Below are 25,437 nucleotides of genomic sequence, written 5' to 3'. Positions count from 1 at the left end.
CTGGTGGGCAATCTAGGACAGCATTCTTCATCTTTACCCACTTCTGCAGCAGGTGCCTGCCCCAGTTCTTAGACCGCAACCTGCCGTACAATTAATGTTGCCAATGCCGTCAGTGAGGCCATTGATGTAACACATATGCACTGCCAAAGCTGAGCAAGGGGCTCTTCTCTACAAAGACCACCATGACACAATACATGTATATGTCCTCCCCCCCCCTCGTTCTAATCAGTGAAGATTGTTATGGTGGTGCATGTGAGTTAACTGCAAAAATCTCCACAACCATTAAGACTTATCAGAGTTGCAATCCCAGCTATAAGACAAATACTTAACACCCTTTCCTACCCTGATTGAAACATTCAAATCAGCTAAAGATGGAAGCCAGGGTATTGAATATAATGAGTAAAACTGTCTTTCAGGAGCATGCACCTGTTCAGAAATGTGTGGGCTTGGGTTTCCCTCTGCTGGCATATCAGTGTTAAAGCCTTTATATGATTTAACTGGGTTTCCCCCATAAGATGACAGCACTTCTAAACAGGAGGATTTCCCAGTGTTTACCAGGCATATAAAGTGAAGTCATTTAATTATGCAATGTTTTACAAAACAAATTTAACTGAGAAAATGGGAGTATGCTATAGACTTTGAGCACTTTGTCTTGTAGCCTCGTTACTACTGTGGTGCGGGGTAGGTGGTTAGTTTCTGTTATAACCCAACTATGTATATTAGGAGCACTTACAATCTAATGCATCGCTTCTGTAGTAAATCTTTAGCCATCCACCCAGGCATACATCTGTAGGTACTGTTGTGAAAATCTGCTGACAGTGCTGAGACCTTTATTGATATACTGCCCCTGCTAAATGAGCTTGGACAAGTCATTAGACACAGTACAACCCACAGCTAAAATCATCAAAGTGGAATGAACAGATGACACCATGACAAATATAACAGCTGTAAAGTGCAATATTTAGCGAGCTTGGATGCATAAGGATAATAAGGAAAAAGAATTAGTTGAAATTTGAGTAAACTACAGATTTATGAAATCAGATGGTCGTATTTTTTAATAAAATTGGCTGCTATAGCTTATTTAAAAATGTTTTTTTTATTTTAATGGGGAAAAAAAATATTACAGTGTCTACAAAATCTTTTAATCCTTACCTTTATTATTATTATTGTTATTTATGCAGAGATAATTGTGAGCAAAACAAAGTGTACTGGAGATATAGAGCAAAGCTTATCATGACCTCTCCGCTCATCAAAGACGCAGAGGCTGCTATTTTATATTGGAATCCAGATCTCGTCACCTGACGGTGGAAAACGCCGCTATTATGTAACAATGTGTCGGACGCGGCACCATCGTACGATGAGACCTCTGTCAAGTGAGCCTCAATAAACGTGGAGCTGTGAGCCAGACTTTTCAAAATAAAACCAACGCGCAGCGATGTGACACACCGGGTTTTATTAATGGTGTTCCTTTCCTCTCTGGTTCATCCGCGTTTTTGATCAGCTTGACGCAAAAGTCGTCGTGCGTCTCTGCGTCGCCGGTAGAGGAGGCATTGGCGCAACGCACTACTGCTGCTGCCTCGCCGCTGCTGATACAGACACCGGCTGTCCTGCTGAAACGGGACACGCACGAACCGACACGGTCCGGTAACCGCCTCATTTGACGAGAGTCCGTCTCCCGCTCCGGGCTGCAAATTCAGCACAGTCAGCACATCCACAATGATCAAGAACGGGCATCACCACAACCATCACCAAGTGAACACAGCAGCCGGGAAAGACGCAGGCACGACCCCGGGCGCTACAGCTTGCAGTCCGGAGAAGAGAAGGCGAAGAATCCGGGTGTGGTGCGATGGCTGGTGAGTTCTTAAATGCGTGATGAAGATACCACGGCATTATGGTTATGCTCACTGTTTGCATCGAGCACGTTTCATTGGATGTGGCAGCATTATACCTGCTGCTGGACAGGCCTGCTGCAGGTTACAGGACGCTCACAGCGCTGCTGCTTCATTCTTCACTGGTATCAGCATGCACACAACTTCTTGAGTGGGGATGCTGCTTAAAGTGTATATCCTGCTATCGGTCAATCACGTCATCATGCCCAGTTTTAGTGCTCTTCTCAGTAAGGACATTATTAGAACATCAGCACAGATGTGATCTTTGCAGCTGCCTTTGCTCATAACCATTTAACCGTGACCAGAGTCTGTAGAGTAGTTCACTTTATGGTGGATTTTGAAGAGGTCATGTGAGAAGCCAAGAGGACAAACCAAAGTAGTTAATTGATTACTATTTTATCTACTTACAGTTTACTGCGACTTCCTATCATTACTAGGTGTATTTACTGGTCTCGTAGCAGCGACCAGTTGGTATTGATCTTACTTTCATTTTAAAGATTTTTTTTTTTCTATGGAGTAGAAAAAGGAATTGTGTGTGTAAAGTATTAAATGGCAAAAAGAGGCAAGTGAAGAGTTTCTCTGAGAAACCTGAAGAATTACGCTTATTACAATCACATGTGCCTTAGTTTGGGTAAGAGGCAATTAAAAGAGAAACATCCCAGGACACTTATCCTTATCTTGACTCGGAATAACTGTAACGCCTCCTTAATGACATCTGTAAAACGGGGTGTCTGCTTCTGTGTGAAGTAATGGAATAACAAAAAATCATATCTGATTTGTGATATCATTATTTGTGCATTCTTTGATGTAATACAGGTAATCGATTCATATGATCACAGATATGAATTGTAGCTCTTGCAGAACAGCAAACATGTACATGACAGGACAAAGTTCGATTTTTGCTTGCTCTGCTTCTTTAGCTCTAATGTCACACTTTTAAATATGATATATATACAGTATACAGTACACAAACAACAGTCAGACTGAGAAGTAAAACAGTAACTCTGGTTTTAAATAATTTAATTAAGCTGGTGGTGTTAAAATATCCAAGTAAATCACTTAGCCCTCCAGTAAGAGCAGCTGAGTTCTGATAGTCACAGTTAATTGTCGTAACCAGTCATGCAACGAGCACAGAGGTGTTCAGTGTGAATCTGAAGTATGAAAATGTTATTTTAGAAGCACTCATGGTTGTTGGTCAGCCTTTTAGTATTTCAGACATGTCACCTTGGCACTTTTCGGTGAGCTCACAGTGAAGCTAACTCCCCTTCAGAGCATGTGCTGGGAATATCTGTTTGCCATCGCCAGCTCAACAGAACATAAAAGTTGCATATTGATTGCTGAAGGTTTCTTTAGTAAAAGACACATTTGGCATTAATCCATACTCCTATATAACTATGGGTGTATTAGAGGGGTTATAGACTTATCCATGTCCATCCCAGAAACAATGGATGCAGATGGAATTTTGTTTGTGGTTCTCGTGGAATTTGAAAAACTCGACAACAGCCCAGCCTTTTCCATTCCATTGACCTCCGTGTGAAAAAAACGTGGCTGTTCGCACCAAGGTCCGTAGCTTAAGAATAAACAGGGAGCATTGAAGTCCGATTTCTTAGAAAATGTGATAAAATGTTTAAAAAGAGCTGCAAACATTAGCTGATGAAGTGAAAATATTTCACAAGAAATTTCTCATGTTAGCTGTTGTCACCTCCGCAAATGTGTGAAAATATAATGAAAAAAAAGCCATATGATGAAGGTGTTTGTTTGTAGTTGTAATGGGCATTTTTCAATACACAAATAGCACAATTAACTGAGCTTGCTGTCAAATGTCTCCACTGGTAGAAAGACCGAACTTTGATGGTGTCATGCTGCGGCGGCAAAATAGATGGTTTGAGTTTCTGTGTATGAAGGCAAAGATTATGGTGGCTTTCTCTTGTAGAAATCCTGCCATTTTTGTGTAGCTGTTTGATGGTATGTTGCAGAATATTTGGGATGCCGGAATATTAACCGGTGGGGTGAGCATGCACAGAGAGCCAATGCCAACAGAGCTCTTGTCATTAACCCCCTTAACCCCTCCAGCCCACACCTGCTCAGGCCGTCCACAGCTTGTGCGGCCGTGCCTCTCACTGAGCACATTGTTCCCCGAAGGCTAACTGTACAGTACATCGCCATGTTCCTACTGATATCCTGCTGTGTCAGCAACTTGTGAGGAAAAAGTCCAAGGAAAGTGCACATTCAGTTCAACTGCTGAGATATTTCTGACCCTGCACCGTCTTCTTCTTCCTTTTGTTTCTCTGTTCTTATTTGTCACTGTGAAAGAAGGTGACCGGGGCTAAAGATCAATTGTCAAACAGGCATCATCAAGGAAGAGTGTAAAGTCTATTTCCACTATCTGCTGAGGTACAAGCAAGACTGTAAAGTGGTTATTCAAAGCCTTTGTAAAGTACTGGTGTGTTCATTCATCCCAGGATTATCTGAGACTGTTGGTCCTGAGAGATAACCACTGAATTTTTAATCAGTCAGCCTCATAAATTGTAATCAGACGTTTACATACACTCATCATGGGCATGGATGTCAATTTTGTTAATTTTGTGGATTTAATGATTTCTTTGAACTTTTCTTTTTCCAGCATGTAATGATTGTACACTATACATCTTTAATTATTTATATTTTGGGCGCCAGATGACATTTATTTCATACTTTCTATGCATGTATGCACACATGCAGGTCAAATATATACATAAAGCCCCACTAATATTTGGCTAAATGTCCCTCAGCAAGTCACACGTTAACCACATGCTTCTGGTAGCCATCAACAAGTTTCTTCTATAATTGTGGTTGGACATTTGAGTACTTTCCTTGACAGAATTTGTAGAGTTCATTTAAATTGATTGGTTTCTTGGCACAGATCTGCCTTTTAAGTCTAGTCCACAAATGTTCAATAGAGTTGAAGTCTGGGCATTGGTAAGGCCATTTCAGAAGCTCAGTGATAGCCTACTTTATTCTAAAACAAGTTTTGATGTGTTTAGAATCATTATCCCGCTGGAACACTAATTTGTCCAAGTTTCAACCATCTAGCTGCTGAGTTGAGATAAAGTTAAAGAATTTGGAGGGAGTTTTTTTCATTATTTTATTCAATTTGTGCAATGTACCAGTACCACTGGCTGCAAAACACCCCCTGAGCACGATGCTACCACCTCCATGCATGAAATTTGGTACGGTGGTACTCATCTTTACTCGTCCAAACTTACCCTGTCATTGTGGCCAAATAGTTCAATGTCTTGTCTGATAATTAACCGTTTCTCCAGAAGACATTTGGAGAAGTAGATTAGTCATCATCACTGCAGCTGCTCACATAGAAACATGCCTATATGAGCAGCTGCAAATTTAGTTGAATTTGAATTTTTTCAAAAGAAACTGCCTGTTCTAGTGAAACATGTTCACTAACGAGAAGTTAATAGGTCTTGACTTGTCAAGTTAAAAGACATTATAGAACCTTCAGTACCACTAATAAGTTATTTGACTGTATTTATACTTTTGACCCTGTGTTGACACAACTCTGAAGTCATCAAAAATCTATGCTGTATTTTTCTACCCTGGAAAAAAGAACTGTTCAAAGAAATTATTAACAGCTCAAAATTAACATTCGTGTCCATACGAGTGAGTGTATGTAACATATCTCCTCTCATACACTGTGGCATTAGAGTCCATTTAAACCAAAGGAAGATGATGATCTTTACAGATCCACTATTTTCTACACTTTTGTACAGAGATGTTTGTTATTCATACTGAGAAGCTTAGGTGCAGCTTGGGTGTCTCCTAACAGAGTACACTAATTAATATTTCATCATCCTCCAGTGATACGCTTGATGATCCACTCCTAAAAAATACAAGAGGAATATGGTCGCATGTTATAAGATAGTTTAGCACCTGTAAAAGCATTATTCCTGTCACTGTCCGGGTCTCAGTTTTCATCTCATATCATTCACCTCCAAATGCTCCCGTGTCACTTTCTCACGGCCAGTTCTGTTCCTTCAGCGCCTGCACACGTTGATCCTGTTTCCGCAGATTGGTAGCACATGACACAAACACAAAATTAATTCCTGATGAGTTTTTTTTAGTTTGTTTGGTTTTAGTGAGCAGTGATCACGATCAAAATTCTGGTTACTTTTTAAAATTTCTTGTCAATGCTCAGTGCAGTGCACGCTATTCGTAGCCTAGCTATGTAGACTGACATCACAGAACAACACGGGATCTGTTTCTGCCCTGGTGGAGCTGTTTTCTTATTGATTTTTTTAGGATGCTATTCATAGTGCTGTTCTGGGATTTCCTCATGAGAATGCAAATGTGTAATACAATAGTGTAAAAAGTTTATATAAAATACAATAATGTTATTTTCTTTTGTCCATCAAGATGATCCCACACTGCTTCAATAATGTTGCAATCTGGTAATGGGAATGTCAATCTATAACTGATAGTCTTTTATTGTGGAGTTTTTTGGGGGGGATTACCGTCATGCAGAAACATTTAAAAGTTGCCAAACTAATTATTGCTAACTATTGCTTAAGACCCCTTTGGCTCAGTAGAAGCTAAACATAAAAAAAAATGAGGAGCGGCTCATTTAACGTACTTTAATCTTAATCCACCTCAGTTCATTTTCTGTGTTACCTGCAGTTTCCTTCATCAGAGTACATGCTTACTCCGTTGTTTATATCAGCGCCAACATATCGCATTCAGAGTAGATCAGAAAGAAAAACAGGATGTCAAATGTTGGCAGTAGTGATAGCAATGGAGGCCTAATGCCCATCTGTTCTCGATCACTATGCTAGATTACTGTGTTACAATCTTAGTGTCCAATATGTGTTAATCTAATTATGTACAGATGGCATCCTGCAAGGGGAGGAGAGAAGAGGAAGCGAAACCACACACCCACTGACATTTTGTTTGTAATTTTTGAGACTTTGATTAAATATGTTTGTGGTTGATACCAACTGATTTATATTAAAAGAACCTTGTAAATGTATAAATACATACTAGTATTTTTTCAAATGTTATAATCCATGAATTAAAACTCCTTTTATTAATGCGCTTAATTTCACTTTAATCCGGAGGGCATAAAGACGATCTGACATCCAAGTTTTCAAAAGAGCCAAAAAAAGATTCAAAAGATTGTCAACATTGTTGTTTTTCAAAATTAAAACATATCACCCAGCTTTTATCTGGTTCACCAAAAAGTTCTTGGCTTACTTGTTATGACGAGGAATAATAAAAGAAATATGGTATTTTGAAGAGGAGTTATGCAACGAACAGCTGCCAGATCTTCTTGCTCTAATTCAAGCTTGATGCTTTACTTCATCCCTCTAGACCAGGGGTGGGCAATTCCAGGCCTCGAGGGCCGGTGTCCTGCGGGTTTTAAATCTCACCTTGGGTCAACACACCTGAATCACATGATTAGTTCGTTACCAGGTCTCTGGAGAACTTCAGGACATGTTGATGAGCTAATTTAGCCATTTAAATCAGCTGTGTTGGTTCAAGGACACATCTAAAACCTGCAGGGACACCGGCCCTCGAGGCCTGGAGTTGCCCACCCCTGCTCTATACACTGTACCTGACTACAAGGGAGCTTTTGTGAGTAATCATACTCTTCCTTCATGTGTTTTTCCTTTACAGCTATGACATGGTACATTACGGCCATTCCAACCAGCTGCGGCAGGCCAAGGCCATGGGAGATTACCTCATTGTTGGAGTACACACAGACAGTAAGGCTCAAAATAATGTACACATATATGTGTCCCTTACACATGTACATGTGTAACAGAAATCCTCTGTCTGCATTTGTTATGCATAGTCTAGCTTATACAATGCATTCTGCTATTTCTCCTTACCATAGCACCTGCAGGGCTTGTATATCTTCCTCAGTCCTGTCATTACCAGTCAGGCACCAGCTGCATCCACTGCACTTAGAAAGAGTTGTTGTGACAGTAGCAGGGCGCCTTAGCTGTGCCCCACCCTCCTGTGGTGCACAGAGTGCACTGGGGCACTCTGACATTGTGATAACACAGAATGCCTTGACGGTCAGGGCCGGCACAGATAGCAGCAACCTTTCTTTCAACTTAAGAAGAAATGCATCTGTTACGAGTGTCTCAATCACTCTACTTATTTTTTGTTTGCAAGGTGAGATTTCAAAGCACAAGGGTCCCCCAGTCTTCACTCAGGAAGAAAGATATAAGATGGTGCGGGCCATAAAATGGGTGGACGAGGTCGTGGAAGGAGCTCCTTATGTCACCACCCTCGAGACCCTCGACAAGTACAACTGTGACTTCTGTGTGCACGGAGGTATGGAATATCATCACCCTACGTCCTTATTTAGACACGTAGCTGGAGTCGTAGGCAGCTGTATTTCTCTAAAGTTTAGAGAAGAACTCATGTATGCTGTTCTTTCAGACGATATAACATTAACTGTGGATGGAAAAGATACATATGAAGAGGTGAAGAAGTCAGGACGGTACAGGTGAGTTTTCCTTTCCAAATAAGCATAGCCAGGGTGGGATGTTTCTTTTTTTTAAAGTTACATACTGTGCCGTGATGTTACAGGGAGTGCAAGCGAACCCAGGGAGTTTCAACAACAGACTTAGTTGGCAGGATGCTGCTGATGACCAAAGCCCACCACAGCAACATTGTGAGTATCACCAGATTCTCTCTGTATGAGCTCAGATCAGAATACAAAGCTAAACTTCTCCTATCTGCTGTTTTAGGACACTTCAGACTATCAGGAGCACACAGATAACTTTGGAAAAGTAAGTAAATTTTCTACTTCATTTGATGGTTTCCTTATGAGCCAGTTCATATCAAAACTTCAGCTCAAAGTCAAGCCTTTCAGCTGGGTGTGTTTGACCAAAGATTGCTGGCTCTTTGACTTCCTCTTACTTAACTGTTTTGTTATTTAAGTAGCAAACTTTGGTGTTTGGACCAGATGTCAGAGATAATTAAATAAAGGTCTTTGATTTAGGACCCACTTTGTAATCAAGTGGAAGGCCTTTCCAGTCAATACTGAATGCCACTTCTGTTCTTTGGATGGGGAAAGTAACTCAGAGCCAGCATGCTGTGGCTCTAAACAGCTTCAAAGAAATAGAGGGTCTCTCCACATTTAAGAGTGGAAGAGTAATGCTGTGAATTTGGCGAGGAATGAATAAATGCATTCTGGATTTGTAGGCCTGCTATTGACCAAAGGTGACATTGACCACTTACACCACTGGGTGGCAGTGATGCAGCACAAGTTTAATTCTGGTCTCATATGTAGGGGCAATACTCAGTTTAATTCAATTCAATTTTATTTATATAGCAGTTGCCTCAAGATACTTTATGCTGTAAGGTAAAGGACCCTAGTGTCTTATAGGAAAAAAAATTCCACAAATCTGACTTGTCCTGTCAGCAAGGTAATGGCGAGAATGAAGAAGCCCCTTTTAACAGAATGTGATCTGTTCTGAGGAAATGCTCAGGGCGTCACAGCAGGCTCAGCCTATAGCAACATCTACCTGTAAACGTTATTAAAAGAACAAGTTTTAAGCCTAATTGTAAAAGTAGACGCAGTGTCTGTCTGAAAATTTCAATTCTGGAGTTGTAATGGAACCACTGAAGAAAAGGTAGCATCAGAGAAATACTTTCTAGTCCCTGTTAATACTACCAGCTATACTGAAGTAAATCTGTTGTATTCCTACTTGTCACATTACACTTCTTTTTCTTCTTTCTTGATTGACCAGAAGGGCCATAGTCCCTGGACAGGGGTGTCTCAATTCCTTCAGACATCTCAGAAAATCATCCAGTTTGCCTCAGGCCAGGAGCCTCAACCTGGAGAAACTATAATCTATGTGGCAGGAGCCTTTGATCTCTTCCGTATCCTTTGTTAACCTCACAATAATTGCTAGAATTTATTATACACCAACCTTTTTTTCCCTTTAAATCATAAAACAGTTGCTACGCAATAGTATTTGGAATGCATTCCTGACTAGTCTCCTACCAGACATTGGCCATGTGGACTTTCTGGAAGCCGTGCATAAGCTTGCAGAAAAGCCTTACATTATAGTGGGGCTACACTTTGATCAGGTCAGTATTTCTATATCTTTGTGAGACATTTACTGCCTCCTTTTGAGATTTCTCAATGCTTGCGTTCATATCATTCAGGAGGTGAATCGCTACAAAGGGAAAAACTACCCCATCATGAATGTCCACGAGAGGACTCTCAGCGTCCTGGCTTGTCGAGTAAGTTCGAGTAATTCATTGATTATAAATCTATGAATTATATTCTTTTTTTCTTTTTTTTTTGTTTCTACAGTATGTGTCAGAAGTGGTGATCGGTGCACCGTTTGCTGTCACAAAAGATTTGCTGGATCATTTTAAGGTACGTGCACATGCTATAATTAACTTTTATCACTGCATAGGTAACAGGAAGAAATAATACAGTGAAACACGTGACTTAATTTCCACAGGTGGATCTCGTTTGCCACGGAAAGACAGAAATATATCCCGACAAAGATGGATCTGACCCTTATGCTGTAAGACTCCCACAAATATGCTGCGATTTTTTTTTATGAAAACACATATATAAGTGTTTACTTACAGTTTTTCCTTAATACTCAGGAGCCCAGAAGAAAAGGGATCCTGCGCACTGTTGACAGCGGGAACAGCCTCACTACGGACGCCATCGTGCAAAGGATAATCAAAAACAGGTAAAACAATCAGATGTAGTAAATTTATCGTACATCTTGATGCAATCATGGTACCTTTTAACCTGGAGTTAGTTAACATTTACAGTTACATTAGTTCGATTAACGAGCAGTCGAACAGGTATACCTAATAAAGTGGCCAATGAGTGTATATTTGTTTGAAACTAGGCTTACTATATATTACTTACACTTTCCCTTGACTCAGGTTGCTGTTTGAGGCGAGGAACCAGAAGAAAGAGGCCAAAGAGATTGCAGTGATCGAAGCCATGAAGAGACTAGAGGAGGAAAAGACTAAAGAAAGAGCACAGGCTGTGCTGTAGGCACCTCCAGCTAACAGTGACATATTCAACTAATATAAACTCATGTACATTATAATCAACCCTTTTGTAAGTGCTATGACACCCTCCACACGTGATCCTGGCTAATATCAGTAGTCTTAACAGCAGCCCCTTCTTTGACGAGGGTGGCGTAACCTGCTGTGGGATCATCAGGTATTAATATAGTGTGTTACGAGGGTTTGTTAACATGTTCTGCATATGCAATTATATGTTTGTGTCAGTCAACAATCGCACATGCAAATGATAAGATATATTCAAAGTTTGGAGGAAGATGTCACTATATATTCAAATGTCTATTTTATGTCATTTTTAATTCTCAAAATACTTTTTTCCTATTTAAAAAAAGGCATTTTATCTTATTTCTTGGGCATATGCAGTGTGAGATCTTGCACTGTCTTGCGATGTGATTTGATTTGTCATTTCAGCGGGACAGATGCTGCTGTTTAGCCCAGCAGTGGGCTAGCCTCACAACTAATCGATTACACTGTGTGTGTCTGTGTGTATTATAAAGTGACCGCAGGCTCATGGAGGACGCTGAAAAACACTAGAGAATCAGGAGATAAATCTCATTGCTTCTCTTTTCTGTACATACCAGATTCTGTTTCAGACAACACTGACTACTCCGGAATTTAAAGAAACATTTTCAATTTAGTTTTTTGTTCCGTTTCTTTTTCGAAACTTAAAAAATGCACATAATTGAGATCTGAACTGAACACCTGGACTTTTGTGTGCAGTAGCTCTTTTTTTTTTAACCAACACGCTACACATTTATTCTAATATACTGTTTAAACCTTTAGCTTTCACAGTATAACTAGAAGACTATGGCAGATGCTCAGAGTTGTTGAGTTGATCGTGCAGTCTCAATTTAACGTCTGTCTCTATATCAAACAGGATTAAATTATATATTTTTTGTAGATGTATATTTTACTCGCCTCCTCTCCATTAATTACTGTATAGATGTTTTTGCATCGTTTCAGAAACATAATGATATGTCTGTATGTGTGTTTGGAATGTATTAAGTATAGGCTATAATCTTTATGTTACATATGCTGCAGAAACCGATTAGGCTGCAGTATATTATTGCTGATAATAAGAATTTATTCTGAAAAGCTGTTTGCTGTCTTTTTTGTCTTTCATGCACACGGTGTGATTTGTCTTCACCTCTAATTTGATTCCTTAGTTTAAGAGGCGGATGATGAAGCCGCACATTAGTCACATTATAAAAAGGGTAGAGTTATGTTTTGGACACAGAAGTGACCTTTGATTAGAGAGACAGAAGGAGATAATCTGATCTTAATTTTGCCACATCTGAGTCACACAGAGTTCGCTAAATGTCAAACCGTTAATTTGAAATTATTAATAGCAGCTGATTACCGCACAGCAATGTGCTGTAAGCTTTCAAAAAACATGTTGTGGAAGAAAGTTTGATAAAAACACATTTAAACTGGAGGCATGAAGCTGAAATAAGAACATGTTCTAATTTCGATCATTACTAATTACGATGTTTTAAAGCAGGAGTGGACAATTCATTTTTTCAAAGGTCCACATGAGAAACTGGGACTGCTGCGGAGGTTCACGACAATAAGTCAAATGTGCTTAATTTCATCTTTGTATAATCTTATAAGCCAAACACTGATTTCTCAAGTGGCCTCTTGGGGAAATGAACAGCTCACCTCAGCCTTAAAGGAATACAACGCATACAGGTCAGTACCTATAGCTTATTTAGTTGGGTGTAGCTCGTGACCCTCTAAGAAAAAGCTAGCATGAACGCGGCGCGCATTCTGAAAGACAGAGGCACGCACGTGGCCCTAATTAAAGCCAATTAGCCATTCCGTTTGTTTTTATCACCCCAACGAAAAATAACTTCGGTTTATCACCATCCCAGAGTGACCAGCAACAACGCAGAGATGTTTTCATGTCTAAATGTGCTGCCAGCCTCACTGCAGGTGAGTCATCGTTTCATTTAAACAACTCAGGATCTCTTAAAATTAGAATATACAGTCATTGGCTTGACCCATTTAGACATTTGGCGGCAGTGAAAGTACTTTCTTCTGCTCCTCTTCTGTTAGCTGAACTGCGATTACTTATCCTAAAGTGACCCCCCCCCCCCCCCCCCCCCACACACACACACACACACACACACACACACACACACAAAATTAGAGGGGAAAAACGAGTCATTCTTTAATTGCAGGGTATTTCCTCTCCTATTTTTGGATTTACAATAACCCATGCACTAAACACTAAAACCTATGTTTGTTGTATAAATTACACACCTCCTCAGACATGTAGACGTGGTTGTTGAAAAAGTTCTCAAAATTTTAATTTGTTTTTCATTTAAAAATACGAGCTAATTTTTGAGAACGCCCCCCCCCCCTTCCAAAAAAAATTGTTCTAACTTGATAACTAAAATGCATGTAAAATATAACGATTAAGGTATAGAAACTTTTGTTTTGAATATTTGAAATGTTTCTTAAAACTGTTAAAAACGTGTCACCAAACAAAGCCTGCCCATCTGTCTGTGACAACCCTGTTGACATAAATATAAAACAAACATTACAAAATTATCTTTATGAAACATAAAATATTATTAAACAATATTTCTGTGGTCCAAAGTATTTATCACATTTATTTAGAATAAATATATATAATCATATATATTCCACCTCTGTAATATTCTTTGCTAATATTCTTGATATTTATAATTGAGCAATTTGTATATATTAGTGCTATTTCTTAAATTTGTAAATTCTTTAACTTGTTACTTAATTAGTTTAGTCTGTTACTGTCTTGGAGCAACTGTAACCCACATAATTTCCTGAGGGATTGATAAAGTATTCTGAAATAAATATGTGATTAATTTATTATTATTATTATTATTGATTTTTTTTAGTTTATTATTCACTATATTAGTTTGCATAATGTGAAATAAAATAATACCCGTTTTCTTATTTCACAAAGGTTTGAATAGTGTATTTGAGGAAAGAAAATGAAAGAAATAAAAAGAAAAGTGACTGTTGAAAAGTTGGGCAGTATGTTTTCTTATCTAAAATTGAATAAATGAAAACATGAAGTATGAACGGTATGTAAGTGTTAAAGTGAAAGGTGTATCTTATACATTATAATTTGCATATTGTTTTCTCTCTCTCATTAGCTGTGCCTGGGAATGTGCCTTCACAAGGATGTTGCAGAGGAGCATAAAAAGGCAAAAGTCCAAAGCTCTAAAATAGAACGGGACCTTCACAAACATGCCAGCATGGAGAATAATGTGGTCAAAATCCTTATGCTCGGTATTTATTCATATATGTATCAGTTATATATTTTTAGTTACGTTTTGGCAAATTAAAATTAAATTAATCCTTCGATTTGTATGTGTCAGGTGCTCCAGAGACTGGAAAGAGTACAATTGTCAAACAGATAAAGATAATCCATAATCATGGATTCTCCAAACAAGAGCTTATAAGTTTCAAGGTAAAACGAGTTATCTGTCCTGCCTAAAGGCCAAAACAACTTTGTAGGTGGCAGATAAATGACAAAATGTCTTTGACATGTTTCACTCAGCCTGCAGTACTGGACAATCTTCTGACCTCTATGAAGACTGTTCTGCAAGGCATGGGGACACTGAGGATAAACCTTGCTAACAAGCAGAATAAGGTGAGATTAAGAGGTCTTTGTAGTCCATTTTAATTGCAACTCCTCTTCCCTGCACTAGATGACAGTCTCTATCCATACACAACACAGCATCAGTACAGAGGACTCATCATTATAACCCAATCTTTAACAAAGAATGAAATGATGCAAATTACTTAATGTATAGTATCAAAGCACATAAAACAGTCTGAGTTCATGATGCAATTAGATGAGCCTGTGAGCACAATCAAGATGGCAAGAATGGATTTTAAGGCCATGTATACATAGGTGTTCCAAGATATCGTCATATAAAATATCCTGCCACTGTTCACGTATAAATGCCAGATAAGCCTATTTAGTATTAAATCGAACAAGAACAAGGTAGAAGACTCTGGAGTCCAGGCGTTACAGATTGGAGGCGAAAGATCGTATTTACTCTAATGCCAAAATAAATCTAGTGTCTTCTTTTTTTTTTCTTTTTTTTCTTTTTTTCCTTTTAACAATATTGTCCCTATCAGGATCATGCTCGCTCCATCCTGTCCTGCAGCCAGTGTTTAGGGGACGATCAGGAGCTCCTTCCTTTTATGGCTCATGCTTTCTGTGCACTTTGGTCCGACCAAGGAGTCCGAGCAGCTGCAGCCCGAGGATACGAGTTTGAGCTGAACGACTCTGCTCTCTAGTAAGTAGATTGACATTAAGTGACTTTATGTTGCACAACACGACCAATTATGATTGATGGTGGCAAATGTCATGGGAAATTGCCCAGTAAGAAGCATAGCGTCACATCTTGCCAATACAGAGCTACGGTAAAGAGAGCGCTGAGAATAACTTGTGCTCAGGAAATGATTTCTGTGACATTTGTGTAATAGGCTTAATTGGACCACATTAAAAAAACTGTTTGCAGAGATCCAGGGAGATGAAAATTAGAGTGGCGCAGATAAAACAAACAATTAATGTCTGAGTTTTCTTGTTTGAGAATCCAAAGATGTGTATGAAGTTGCAGTTTCACTATCTTGGCGTATGATTCAGTGGTGACATAACTTTTCTGGATTTGATAAACTGTGTGTGTTTTTAGATATTAGATTACAGCTAGTATGTTTTCAAAACAATTTATTTATTTATTTATATTATTATTATTATTATTATTATTGAAGTGGTCAGAGCGTGTCTTTTCCCTATTGTTGTCCTCAGGTTGTGCAAATGTAGATGCTCAGTTAAAAACAAAAAGCGAGCTGTGGCAGCTACACTGCAGCCTGTAAAATGTCATGAATCCTACATGACTACTCAGCATAGATGATTTGTGTGTTGTGTCATCAGGTGAAGTGGGAATTGTTAATGTGAGTGTGGAATATGTTTTAATAAATGGCCTTATTGTTTTTCCCTGCGTCATACTGTAGAAGCGCACACCGCTCCCCAGCGGTGTGCGCTCCCCAGCGCACACCGCTGGGGAGCGGTGTGCGCTTCTACAGTATGACGCATGTGAGAGAGCTGCATCCATAAATATCCATGCCTTGTTTACAGAGACTCACCTCCATCTGCATTCTAGTTGGGCTTGTTCTCAAACTTCATCTGTGCTCCAAAGTTTTCTTTTTGTTACTTATGCTGACTTTGGATATGCGAGTATCTCAGCATGAAATTTAAAATAATCATGAACTGACTTTTCTTCACTTGTCTAAATCAGTTTGATAATAGTTGAAATAGTTGCTGTGTTGGAATAATAATTTAAATGGAACAGTAAATTGTTTGTACCTATAATTAATGATAGAAAACACAAGTTACCATATGCCATAATAACATGGCCTGTCTAAAAACACAAAGCAGCATTTTAAAAGGCTAAAAACACTAGCTGCCAATTCCTTAAACTGGGAAGTTTCTATTGATGTTTTACTGACATGTGACTACTAACCACATGACGTTAAGTTTCCCCCATTTTGGTCACATGACAAGCTGAAGAAGTGAAGAAGGGCCCAGTTACACAAGATATAGAGTGGTCCGCAACCATGGGTCATGGGGAAATGAAAAATGAGGCATGACTCCCATTAGCTGTGAGTGATTGCTGGAGACTTTATAGCAGTCACTAGGAAAATGATTGCTAAAGCTTGATCGCATATCCGCCCACCCACCAGCAGCCACCTGTTGCTGGGAAAAACAAACTATATTCCCCAGCTGATTGGAGAAAATATTTTTGTGATTGCTTTTGTTGCTAACACTTTGTTGTACTTTAAATGGAGGTAATGGACTTGTCTAGAAACACTGTCCAGCTACTCTGAGCTGTAGTGCAACACAAACAGGAAATGGAAACGATTTGCCTTCAAAATAAAAGCTGCACCTTTACTACCACTTGGCAAGTAGTTGCTAAGTGTCTACAGACAAAAATGAAAAGCTATAGGCAGCTGTGTCAGTCTAAGATTTTGGTGCAGCGGCTTTTTTGCAACCAGTTTTACCCAGTGATAGCAAGCAGCCTCTAGAACCATTGCCAAAGCAGTTGGGGAATATGCATTTTTCACCTGCAATTGGTGGTTGTATCATGTCCAGTCACACCTACATGTACAATGTAGGTGTGATCTCATACAAACTAAATTTTGGCAAAAAACAGTGACTTGTAGTCTGAAGTCATGTTCCTTCTCCTTTGTTCTTTTCCCTTCCTCCAGTTTCTTTGAGAACATGAGTCGAATCATCGCACCAAACTACGTTCCCACAGATGCAGATGTTCTGAGAGTCAGAGTGAGGACCTGTGGAATCATTGAGACACAGTTTCAAGTTGATAAAACTATGTTTCGGTAAGACACAAAGTCCAAATACGACAGTGCAAAGATTAAATAACTGTACCTGTAATACTTTTCCTTTTTTTATTTTTTATTTTTTTTAATTAATATTTTATTTTTTGAAACAGTGCTTTAGAGTGGACCACTGATTGCCTGAAAAAATATGAGAAAAAAATCTGAATCACATTTAAGATTTACTGTTTGCCACTCAATCTCCCCTGTGCTCAGTGAATATTAAAACTATTTTACCTCACTATACTTTCAAGAGACGGTTGAACTCTTTGCATGTTTGCATAAACCTTTGTTATCACTGAATGAACTCTTTTATTCCCTTAACTCTCTTCCAACACAAACAAAATGAGGAAATCTGGATTAAAAATCGGCCATTATACTTAAGCCTGATGAATCAAATCCCTGCTCTCACACACTGCAATATGCTGCTGTGTACAAATATAGACCAAAACCGCACATGCAGCTGAAACAACACTCATGGACTATTTAAATAACACGGGCTGTTATTTAAATAGCAGCCCGTGTGCATTAGTCAATGCACTACAAATATTTTATGTTACATAGATTAGAGGTCTTTCATCTTTAGAAGATAACATTTTATGTAGTTATAAAAGGACTCTAGATATTGATGCATAACCACTAAAGACCAATCTGATGACTTATGTCAGGAATGTTGTAGTTGCACATAAAAAGGAATAAAATATACCAGTGGTGCTTTAAAGAAAGCTGTGATTTGTTGTTGTAGATTGTGCGCTTGTGCACAAATGCATTATTGGACAGCAGAGTAATGACTGAGTCAAGGAAATGGGCATCGAGAGCGCCATAAACTGCAACAAACGCATCCAGAATTAAAGTGGTGGAAATTACTGGGTCATAGTTTTTATGAAACTGCCTGAAGGCTGATAGTTTCAGAGATTTTTAACACAAAACCAATGTAACTTTAGCACACTGTGCTAAATAGTGATAGATTATCTACTTGTGACTGTTTCTCAAGTTATTTGTTGAAAAGTTAAGAAATGAATCAATATTTCCTGCATATCAGTTTGAGGTTATCGAGATGCACTCTGTCCAACCTCATGAGCAATTCTGAGTGAAGGCAGGTGGCTTCCTGGCAATGAATCAGTCTTGAAATATGGAGGACTTTACTCTATATTCCACTCAATATTCCAAAAGTATTAGCAGAAATATAGAGAAAGTTAGCTATGACTCATTGAAATCCCAACTTTCTTTCCCATAACTCTTGTTTTTCAGAATAACCAGGCATTCATGATGCCTCCTGCCTACTTTCCCTTCACTGTGATTCTATTCGGTCTGTGGGTCACAAACAGAATCATACCAAGACTTGAATATGAATATTTTATATACTGTAGCTGCTTCGAGGACCGCAGTGTCACCCTTCAGATTTTTTCCTGTTTTTCTTGATAAAATATGAATAATATGACGTTACTAAATTATAGTTTGTAAACTTTAAATTTGATATCTGAATGCACACAATGAAAACTGAAATATTGTTTAGATTCAATTCTCTGAACTTGTTTATCGCACAGTGCTTTTGTGTTTTCAACCAGTCTACGAGGTGACATTGGTTCTACTAGCTGCTTCTAGCTTTTTACTCAAAATGCAGTTGCAATGGACGCAGGAAAAAATCTCACCAAATTAAGGAAGCATACTGCTTTTTGTAGCAGGTGATATGATATCACTGTTGTTCAGTGGTTTCATTTAAATTAATTTCATTAAATTCATTTAAGTTTTCTTGTCTTGTGTTCTGTCTTTAAATTGATCTTAAATGCTTTTTTGTTTTATAATGAATATTTTGTTGCCCTGCAAATATGGCTAAAGCAGACTGAGTCAGTCCCATCTCTTTTGCTGAACTCAGTGTTTAAGTTGTCTATATCTAGTTCTGATCCTGTTCTTGTACTTAATGGGGAAAAGCCATAAAGAGCCCTCTTTCCATTATAAATGATGGCTTTTCTGTCCTCACTACATAAATACTGCTGTCAAATGCCACTGTTAAAACTTATTGTCACCCAGCTTGTTAACGCTTACTCTTGACCAATGGGGTAAATGCTTCATTGTCTCTGACATGAAGACGGCAATCATAGCACCCCAAAATGGGAACTCATTACCTGTGTCACCAAGACCCTTCACTTCACTTGGTGCAGAGTCTTGTTGAGATAAATTGCTCCAATAATTTAAACGGGTGAAATGTTATTTCTGAGTGTCGAGCACGCTGCCGTATGACTTGGGTGCTTATCCAGAGCTGCACAATGAGGCAAGTCAGCTGCTGGTTTGATTTGTAGTGAGACACTTCCTAACTTAAAAAAATGAAGTAAAACTACTTATACAGATTGTTGCCTCTGCTTCTCCTAATTAACTTATTTGCATAATGGCATTCCTTCTAAATAAATTGTATCATTTCTAAATATGAAATGTTCTCAGGCGACTTTATTTCAGAGCACCAAGGCCTTAGCAATTTAATTTTGAGCTATAAAATATGTAAAAGGTAGTGATTACTCTATTTCCCAACTTGTTTTTTTTTTTTTTCTAAATAAAGCTTAAAGTTTTTTCTTGTTGACAGGCTGTATGATGTCAGAGGCCAGCAAAGTGCGAGGAGGAAGTGGCTAAGCTGCTTTGAAGGTATTCAAGCTGTGGTGTTTGTTGTGGCCCTCAACAGCTATGATATGGCACTACTGGAGGATCCTTCTGTGGTATGTTGTCACAAACTGTGATTAGAAATCTCTACAGCCAGTGGATTTTGCTCAGTTGGAGTTAAAATTGCCGCTTTCCTGATTAGAATCGGCTGCAAGAAAGTCTTGAACTTTTTTCATCAATCTGCATCCACACGGTTTTCCAGCAAACCACCATGGTAAGTTTTTGCAGTTTGAGTTTCTTTAACCCTTTATTGGATCATGTTCTTCCTACCATTAATTGATTAAAGGGTTCAAATGTTATATTTGAAAGTTGGATATTAGAGTTGTGCCGTGTCTTAAACTTTGTGGGAATGACTGAAGGACTGTTTTGTTCATTTCTAGTATACATATTAGGCATACAAAGTCTGAGATGCAGGATATTTCATTTAGTTAAAGAAGCTGCGAGGACTGTTTCAGAGACGCTGCGTTTAGTTTTCTTTCATACTGAGAATGTCAAATTGTTTTTATGAGCAAAAATCAGCCATCAGCACCTGAACTTAATACAATTGAAGGATTTAATTTTCTTTCAATTTGAATCATTTCTGCATGATTGTGTGTTAAAACTGAACAACCAATTATAGTGTTACACGAGAAATGTGAAGAAAATCTATTTAGATGGTTAGAATTATGACTTCATACTGACTGTAGCTGATTTGGATGGATCTGAACTTGCATGTCTTGGCATACCGGTTTTTGCATACCAGTGATTTTAATGCTGCTGAATGTTCAGATATTTTTCTTTCTTTAAAATGGACCTCGAGTGTACGAACAGTTGCTTTTGTAGATATTTGAGACTGAGAGTCATGTTGTTGAAAATCCCAGTGAAGAGGTTTCAGCAGGAATAATTGTATTATTAACACTCCTTATTTCTCTCCTACAGATTCTGTTCATGAACAAAACGGACCTTTTCCGGGAAAAGATCCTAAAATCTGGAAGACACTTGAGACTTTACCATTCTAGCTATAAAGGTACATTATAGAAACCCTCCACCCACTTTTCTTTTCTAAATGTCTTTTTAAGACATATGAAGGAATTAAACCTTTATGAGATTTTTTTTTTTTTTGTGAACTACAATTCCAAGAGAATTAATTTGCAACACAACACACCCACACTCTCAACCGCTAATATTCAGCTGCTTGCTAATGCCAATATCTAACCATCCAATCACATGATAGCATTTTATTGCATTTAGTATGTGTACATGGTTAAGATTTCATGCTGAAGTTCAAATTGAGCATCAGAATCAAGAAGAAAGTTGATTTGAAGTGACAGAGTATTTCAGAAACTGCTGATCTTCTGAGATTTTCACACACAATTTTTAAGCTTCACACAAAATGATCTGAAAAGACAAATTATCCAGTAAGCATCGGTTCTCTGGGTAATGTCAGAGGAGATTGAGCAAACTGCTTCAAACTGCTAGGAAGGAAAAGAACTTCAAATAACTGTTATTTAGCAAAGACGTGCAGAGGAGCATCTCTGAATGCACAACATGCTTGCACATGGGGTCATTAAAATTGGACAATTGAAGGTTGGAAATGATGCCTGATCTGCGTCTCGATTTCTGCTGCAAAATTGAGATGGTAGGGTCAGCATTTGGCATTAAAAAACATGAAAGCCTTTTAATGTTCAGGCTGGTATAATGGTGTGGGGAATATTTTCTTGGCACACTTTGGCCCCTTGGTAATAATTATGTACTGTTTAAGTGCAACAGCCTACCTGGGTATTGTCACTAAATGTCCACGGTGTATCAATCCTCTGATGGCAGCTTCCAGTAGGATAATATGTCAAACTGGTTTCTTGAACATTACACTGAGTTTACTGTATTCAAAAGACCAGGGCCCGTATCCCTAAAGAATCTTTGTGCAAAAAGTGGCTCCTAGCGGCCAAATTCTAAGAAAATTCTCAGAGTCATGACGTTTTCTTAGAATTTCCCCTAAAAGTGACACGACAATCCCAGTTAATATAAAAGCTATTCCTCAAGATTCCTAGCGCTTAAAAGGGCTCCTAAGGCGAGATCTGCTAAGAGCAGGGAAGAGGACTTTTAGTGGCTTAGGAGTTCCCCTAAGCAGCTGCACAAAATGGCCAACAGAAGAGGCAGGAGAGATGTCCTGCAAACACTGGATGACAGGGAATTATTGAGATGCTACAGATTGGATCGTGCAGGAATCATGTTTGTGGTGGATCTCCTTAGAGATGCAATTACTTCACCAACTCGACGCCACAACGCTATTACACCGGAGACGAAAGTAATCACAACCCCGAGGTATTTGGCAACCGGGAAAATGCAACAATGCAGCAGTGATGACTTGGGTCTGCAATCACAGACATTGCTAAAAGCTGAGCCATGTTACCCTCGTTAAGACCACACTGGACTTGTAACGTTGTGATTTCTACTTCATTAAGGACAGCCTCTTGAGATAGGCCATCTTGTTTTCAACGGGGTCCATATGGGAGTGAAAGTACAAAATATGCGAGCTAGGATATTAATATGAGCAAATAAGACATGAATCATTATTTGAACAGGGTGTAATGAGTTTAAGTTTTCACATATTTTAGATTCTAATGGCTATAACCCCTACAGCTTACTATTCATTTTCCAGATATTTTCTTGAATGTGAAATATTATTTACAATTACAGTCAGCATAAGATTAGAGTATATAATATGTTTATTGATTTGAGGGTACATCCTTTGCTCATTATCACCAAAAGCTCATTTCCATCAAACTTGTAGGATCAACCAATCACGGCTTTTGAAATGATGACTCATACCTAGCAACGGGGTCAACCACACCTCCTCACTAAGATAGGATTTTCCATCCATTCCTTGCTCAGAGTTCACTGAAAATGTTCTGGAATCACTTCTAAGCTAAAACTCCTGGCAAGGAATTTTTAGGTTAAGTTAGGAGCTCTCTGAGAGGATTCTCAGAATCTTTAGGGATACGGGCCCAGGTCTCAATCCAATAGAACACCTTTGGGATGAGGTGGAACAGGAGACTAACATCCTGGATGTGTAGCTGACAAATTTGCAGCAACTATGTGATGCTGTCTTGGCCACATTTCAGGTCATTTAAAGGAAGCTCTTAGTCCGTTTGGGGATTATGAAGAAAAACAAAAAAATGCCTGGTTTGAAATGTACTGATTAACCTTTGCGCAGTTAATTCTTTTTCTCCTGCTATCATAGGTGCTGATGGTGATGTGGATGCTGCAGCCCACCATATCACTGCAATGTTCTCAGCATGTAACAGCAACCCTGACAGGCCTGTGTACCACCACTTCACCACTGCCATAGACGCCACAAGCGTACGGGTGGCATTTCATGTGGTCGTTGATCAGATTATGAGGGGGAACCTAGAAGCTGTTCAGCTTGTTTAAGTCTTCTGAGACTCTTTAAATTGTTTTAAGTCATTCATTGCTGTAATTTCTCTGTAAATTCTCATGTGTGCTTTTGTCTTTTAGAACTTCAAAATCTGATGAAGTAACACTATTTAATTGTTCTTTTTCCTTTCTGACTTTATAACATTTTAAATAAACATATGCTTTTTAAGCATGTCTGATCATTTTATAATTTGGCTCTTTTCTTCTTACCCTGTCTTTTACTGTTAAAAACCCAAAAATATACATGCAGCAACATTTCGTTGACAACAGAAGGTTAACTGCAACTTTGGAAATGTTTCATTTTAAATGTTGACATTTAGTACCACTAACTTGTCATTGCAGTGCTTGAGCTAAGGCATTTCAGCTTGCAATTTTGGGTGCAAGCAAAAAATCACACTGTAATACCTCAGCAGACTGAACAAGGATGAAATACTTTATTCAAGAAAACTCATAAACATTAATACATTTCTTTTCAAGCTTAAAAATTTAGAGCAGGTTTATTCTAGTCAAATGGTTCATAAGAGTAGCGTCTCTAGTGCAACACCTATTAAAATGTCCAGTTTTAAAATGTCAGTCCTGCAAGAAGTATGCTTGGTCATCTATCCCAGCTGTTGGCTTTGCTGCTTAGTCTGCTTCACAATCTGACGAGTCCAGAGAGAGGAAGACATCGGCTTTGCACCGAAATGAAGCCTTGATGTCCTGGATGCGTTCACAGCTCTGCAGGTTTGGTGTAATGTCTTTTATACAAACAGGCTGTTTGGAGAGAGGAAAAAGACAAATGGTACTGCATGAGAGAGCATCTGAAATCAATAACCTTATATATTCTGGAAACCTGAGTAAGTTGACATAAGATTTTTATTTTTAATTTTTAAGGAAGTACCATTGAGGTATTTTGCACGTAACATTTACACAAAATTTAAAGTGGAAAAAAGTGCTTAAAAGTTGTTGCTCTAAAAATAAACATTTGGAAAATTGTAGATTACAGACTGGCACAGTTAAGCTTTAAATTTTTATATTTTGCTATAAAATGAGATTTTTTTTTTTAAAACTTAACTTTATTATTTGTGCTTAAAAAAAAAAAGTACAAATAAGAGTCTAACGGTGCTGAATGGACAGCTCCTTCCTTACTGAAGTGACGGTAACAGATTATCATAAAAACAATACTTTTCATTTTTTTCCACTAGATTTTATTTATGTTTGTCTGTAAGCGTGCTATCCTTAGTCGAAAAGAAAATTAGATTTTTAAAATTCTTTTTAAAAAGCGACCACTCACCATCGTCTTCAAGAAGGAACTGGACGCCGGGATCTCGGAGAACACGTTGTTTGTTGCGGACTCGTCAGTGTCTGCATGGTGCGGCTCCTCTCTCCTCACGTAAGCTGATCTCCGAATACCGGACAGCAAACCGGACGCCCTGCCTACCGAGTAGTAGGTTGGGCCGGCCACCTGCTTGTACCATGCCTCCGTTGGACTGCAAGCGACCAGCACTGAGATGACTACAATGGGGAGCGCGAGTTTAGGAGACCTCTTCATGACGAGCACTGACGCTTGAATGTTCGCACCTCTACTCTAGAGCAACAAGTCCTATTGGAAGTGACCGCTCACTGCTTGTATCCTCGTTTTCCGAGTCTACTTATAGCGACCCGTGATTATGCAGCTAGTTTTCGTCACGGAAAGCTGCGCGATCATTGATATACTATAGGCTAGATTGCGCTTTTAGATGGGGTGTGTTTGATGCGTGTATTTCCAGGGTGACGCAAATTCTCGGTTTATTTCTGTAGGTTTTAATCAAAGGGATTTAACAAAATATGGTAAATTACAGGAATTTTTTAAAAACATTGTCCCTCCACTTACACAGGCTGCAAAATAACTGGGCAGTTGACCATGTTAATGTCCAAATGTATGGCCTTTTATTTCAACATTAGTTAATTCCGTAGGTGTTTATATGTCAGTATGGAAATCCCTCTCATTGTGTTATTGCGATGGAAAGTAGTCATAGAAACTGCTGCTGTGCAGAACAAA

General features: G+C 38.7%; 3 protein-coding genes across 3 annotated transcripts; 2 read left to right on the top strand and 1 right to left on the bottom strand.

Annotated features, from left to right (window-relative positions):
• Positions 1-1,536: 1,536 nt before the first annotated feature.
• On the top strand, positions 1,537-12,053 carry LOC146576199 (ethanolamine-phosphate cytidylyltransferase-like). The gene is made up of 13 exons (XM_085271275.1): positions 1,537-1,853; positions 7,554-7,642; positions 8,058-8,219; positions 8,328-8,394; positions 8,478-8,562; positions 8,639-8,680; positions 9,644-9,776; positions 9,904-9,986; positions 10,065-10,142; positions 10,216-10,281; positions 10,370-10,435; positions 10,521-10,609; positions 10,812-12,053. Exons 1-13 carry the CDS (start codon positions 1,717-1,719, stop codon positions 10,924-10,926), a joined length of 1,212 nt encoding a protein of 403 aa, XP_085127401.1. The 5' UTR covers positions 1,537-1,716; the 3' UTR covers positions 10,927-12,053.
• A 664-nt stretch (positions 12,054-12,717) lies between these two features.
• LOC146576198 (guanine nucleotide-binding protein G(o) subunit alpha-like) lies at positions 12,718-23,607 on the top strand. The gene is made up of 10 exons (XM_085271274.1): positions 12,718-12,890; positions 14,099-14,234; positions 14,324-14,415; positions 14,506-14,598; positions 15,093-15,253; positions 17,226-17,354; positions 19,930-20,059; positions 20,146-20,217; positions 20,922-21,009; positions 23,224-23,607. Exons 1-10 carry the CDS (start codon positions 12,852-12,854, stop codon positions 23,412-23,414), a joined length of 1,131 nt encoding a protein of 376 aa, XP_085127400.1. The 5' UTR covers positions 12,718-12,851; the 3' UTR covers positions 23,415-23,607.
• A 224-nt stretch (positions 23,608-23,831) lies between these two features.
• On the bottom strand, positions 23,832-25,017 carry LOC146576197 (neuropeptide B-like). Its single transcript, XM_085272635.1, has 2 exons — positions 24,691-25,017; positions 23,832-24,170 (listed from the first exon to the last, which is right to left on the bottom strand). The coding sequence occupies exons 1-2, from the start codon at positions 24,946-24,948 to the stop codon at positions 24,042-24,044; spliced, it is 387 nt and encodes a 128-aa protein (XP_085128761.1). The 5' UTR covers positions 24,949-25,017; the 3' UTR covers positions 23,832-24,041.
• Positions 25,018-25,437: the final 420 nt, after the last annotated feature.

Source organism: Mchenga conophoros, linkage group LG4, assembly GCF_057382185.1.
Source record: "Mchenga conophoros isolate Kocher_MC1m ecotype Shallow Benthic linkage group LG4, M_conophoros_male_GT1.1, whole genome shotgun sequence".
Taxonomy (NCBI): domain Eukaryota; kingdom Metazoa; phylum Chordata; class Actinopteri; order Cichliformes; family Cichlidae; genus Mchenga; species Mchenga conophoros.
This window is presented reverse-complemented; position numbering and strand designations above follow the sequence as displayed.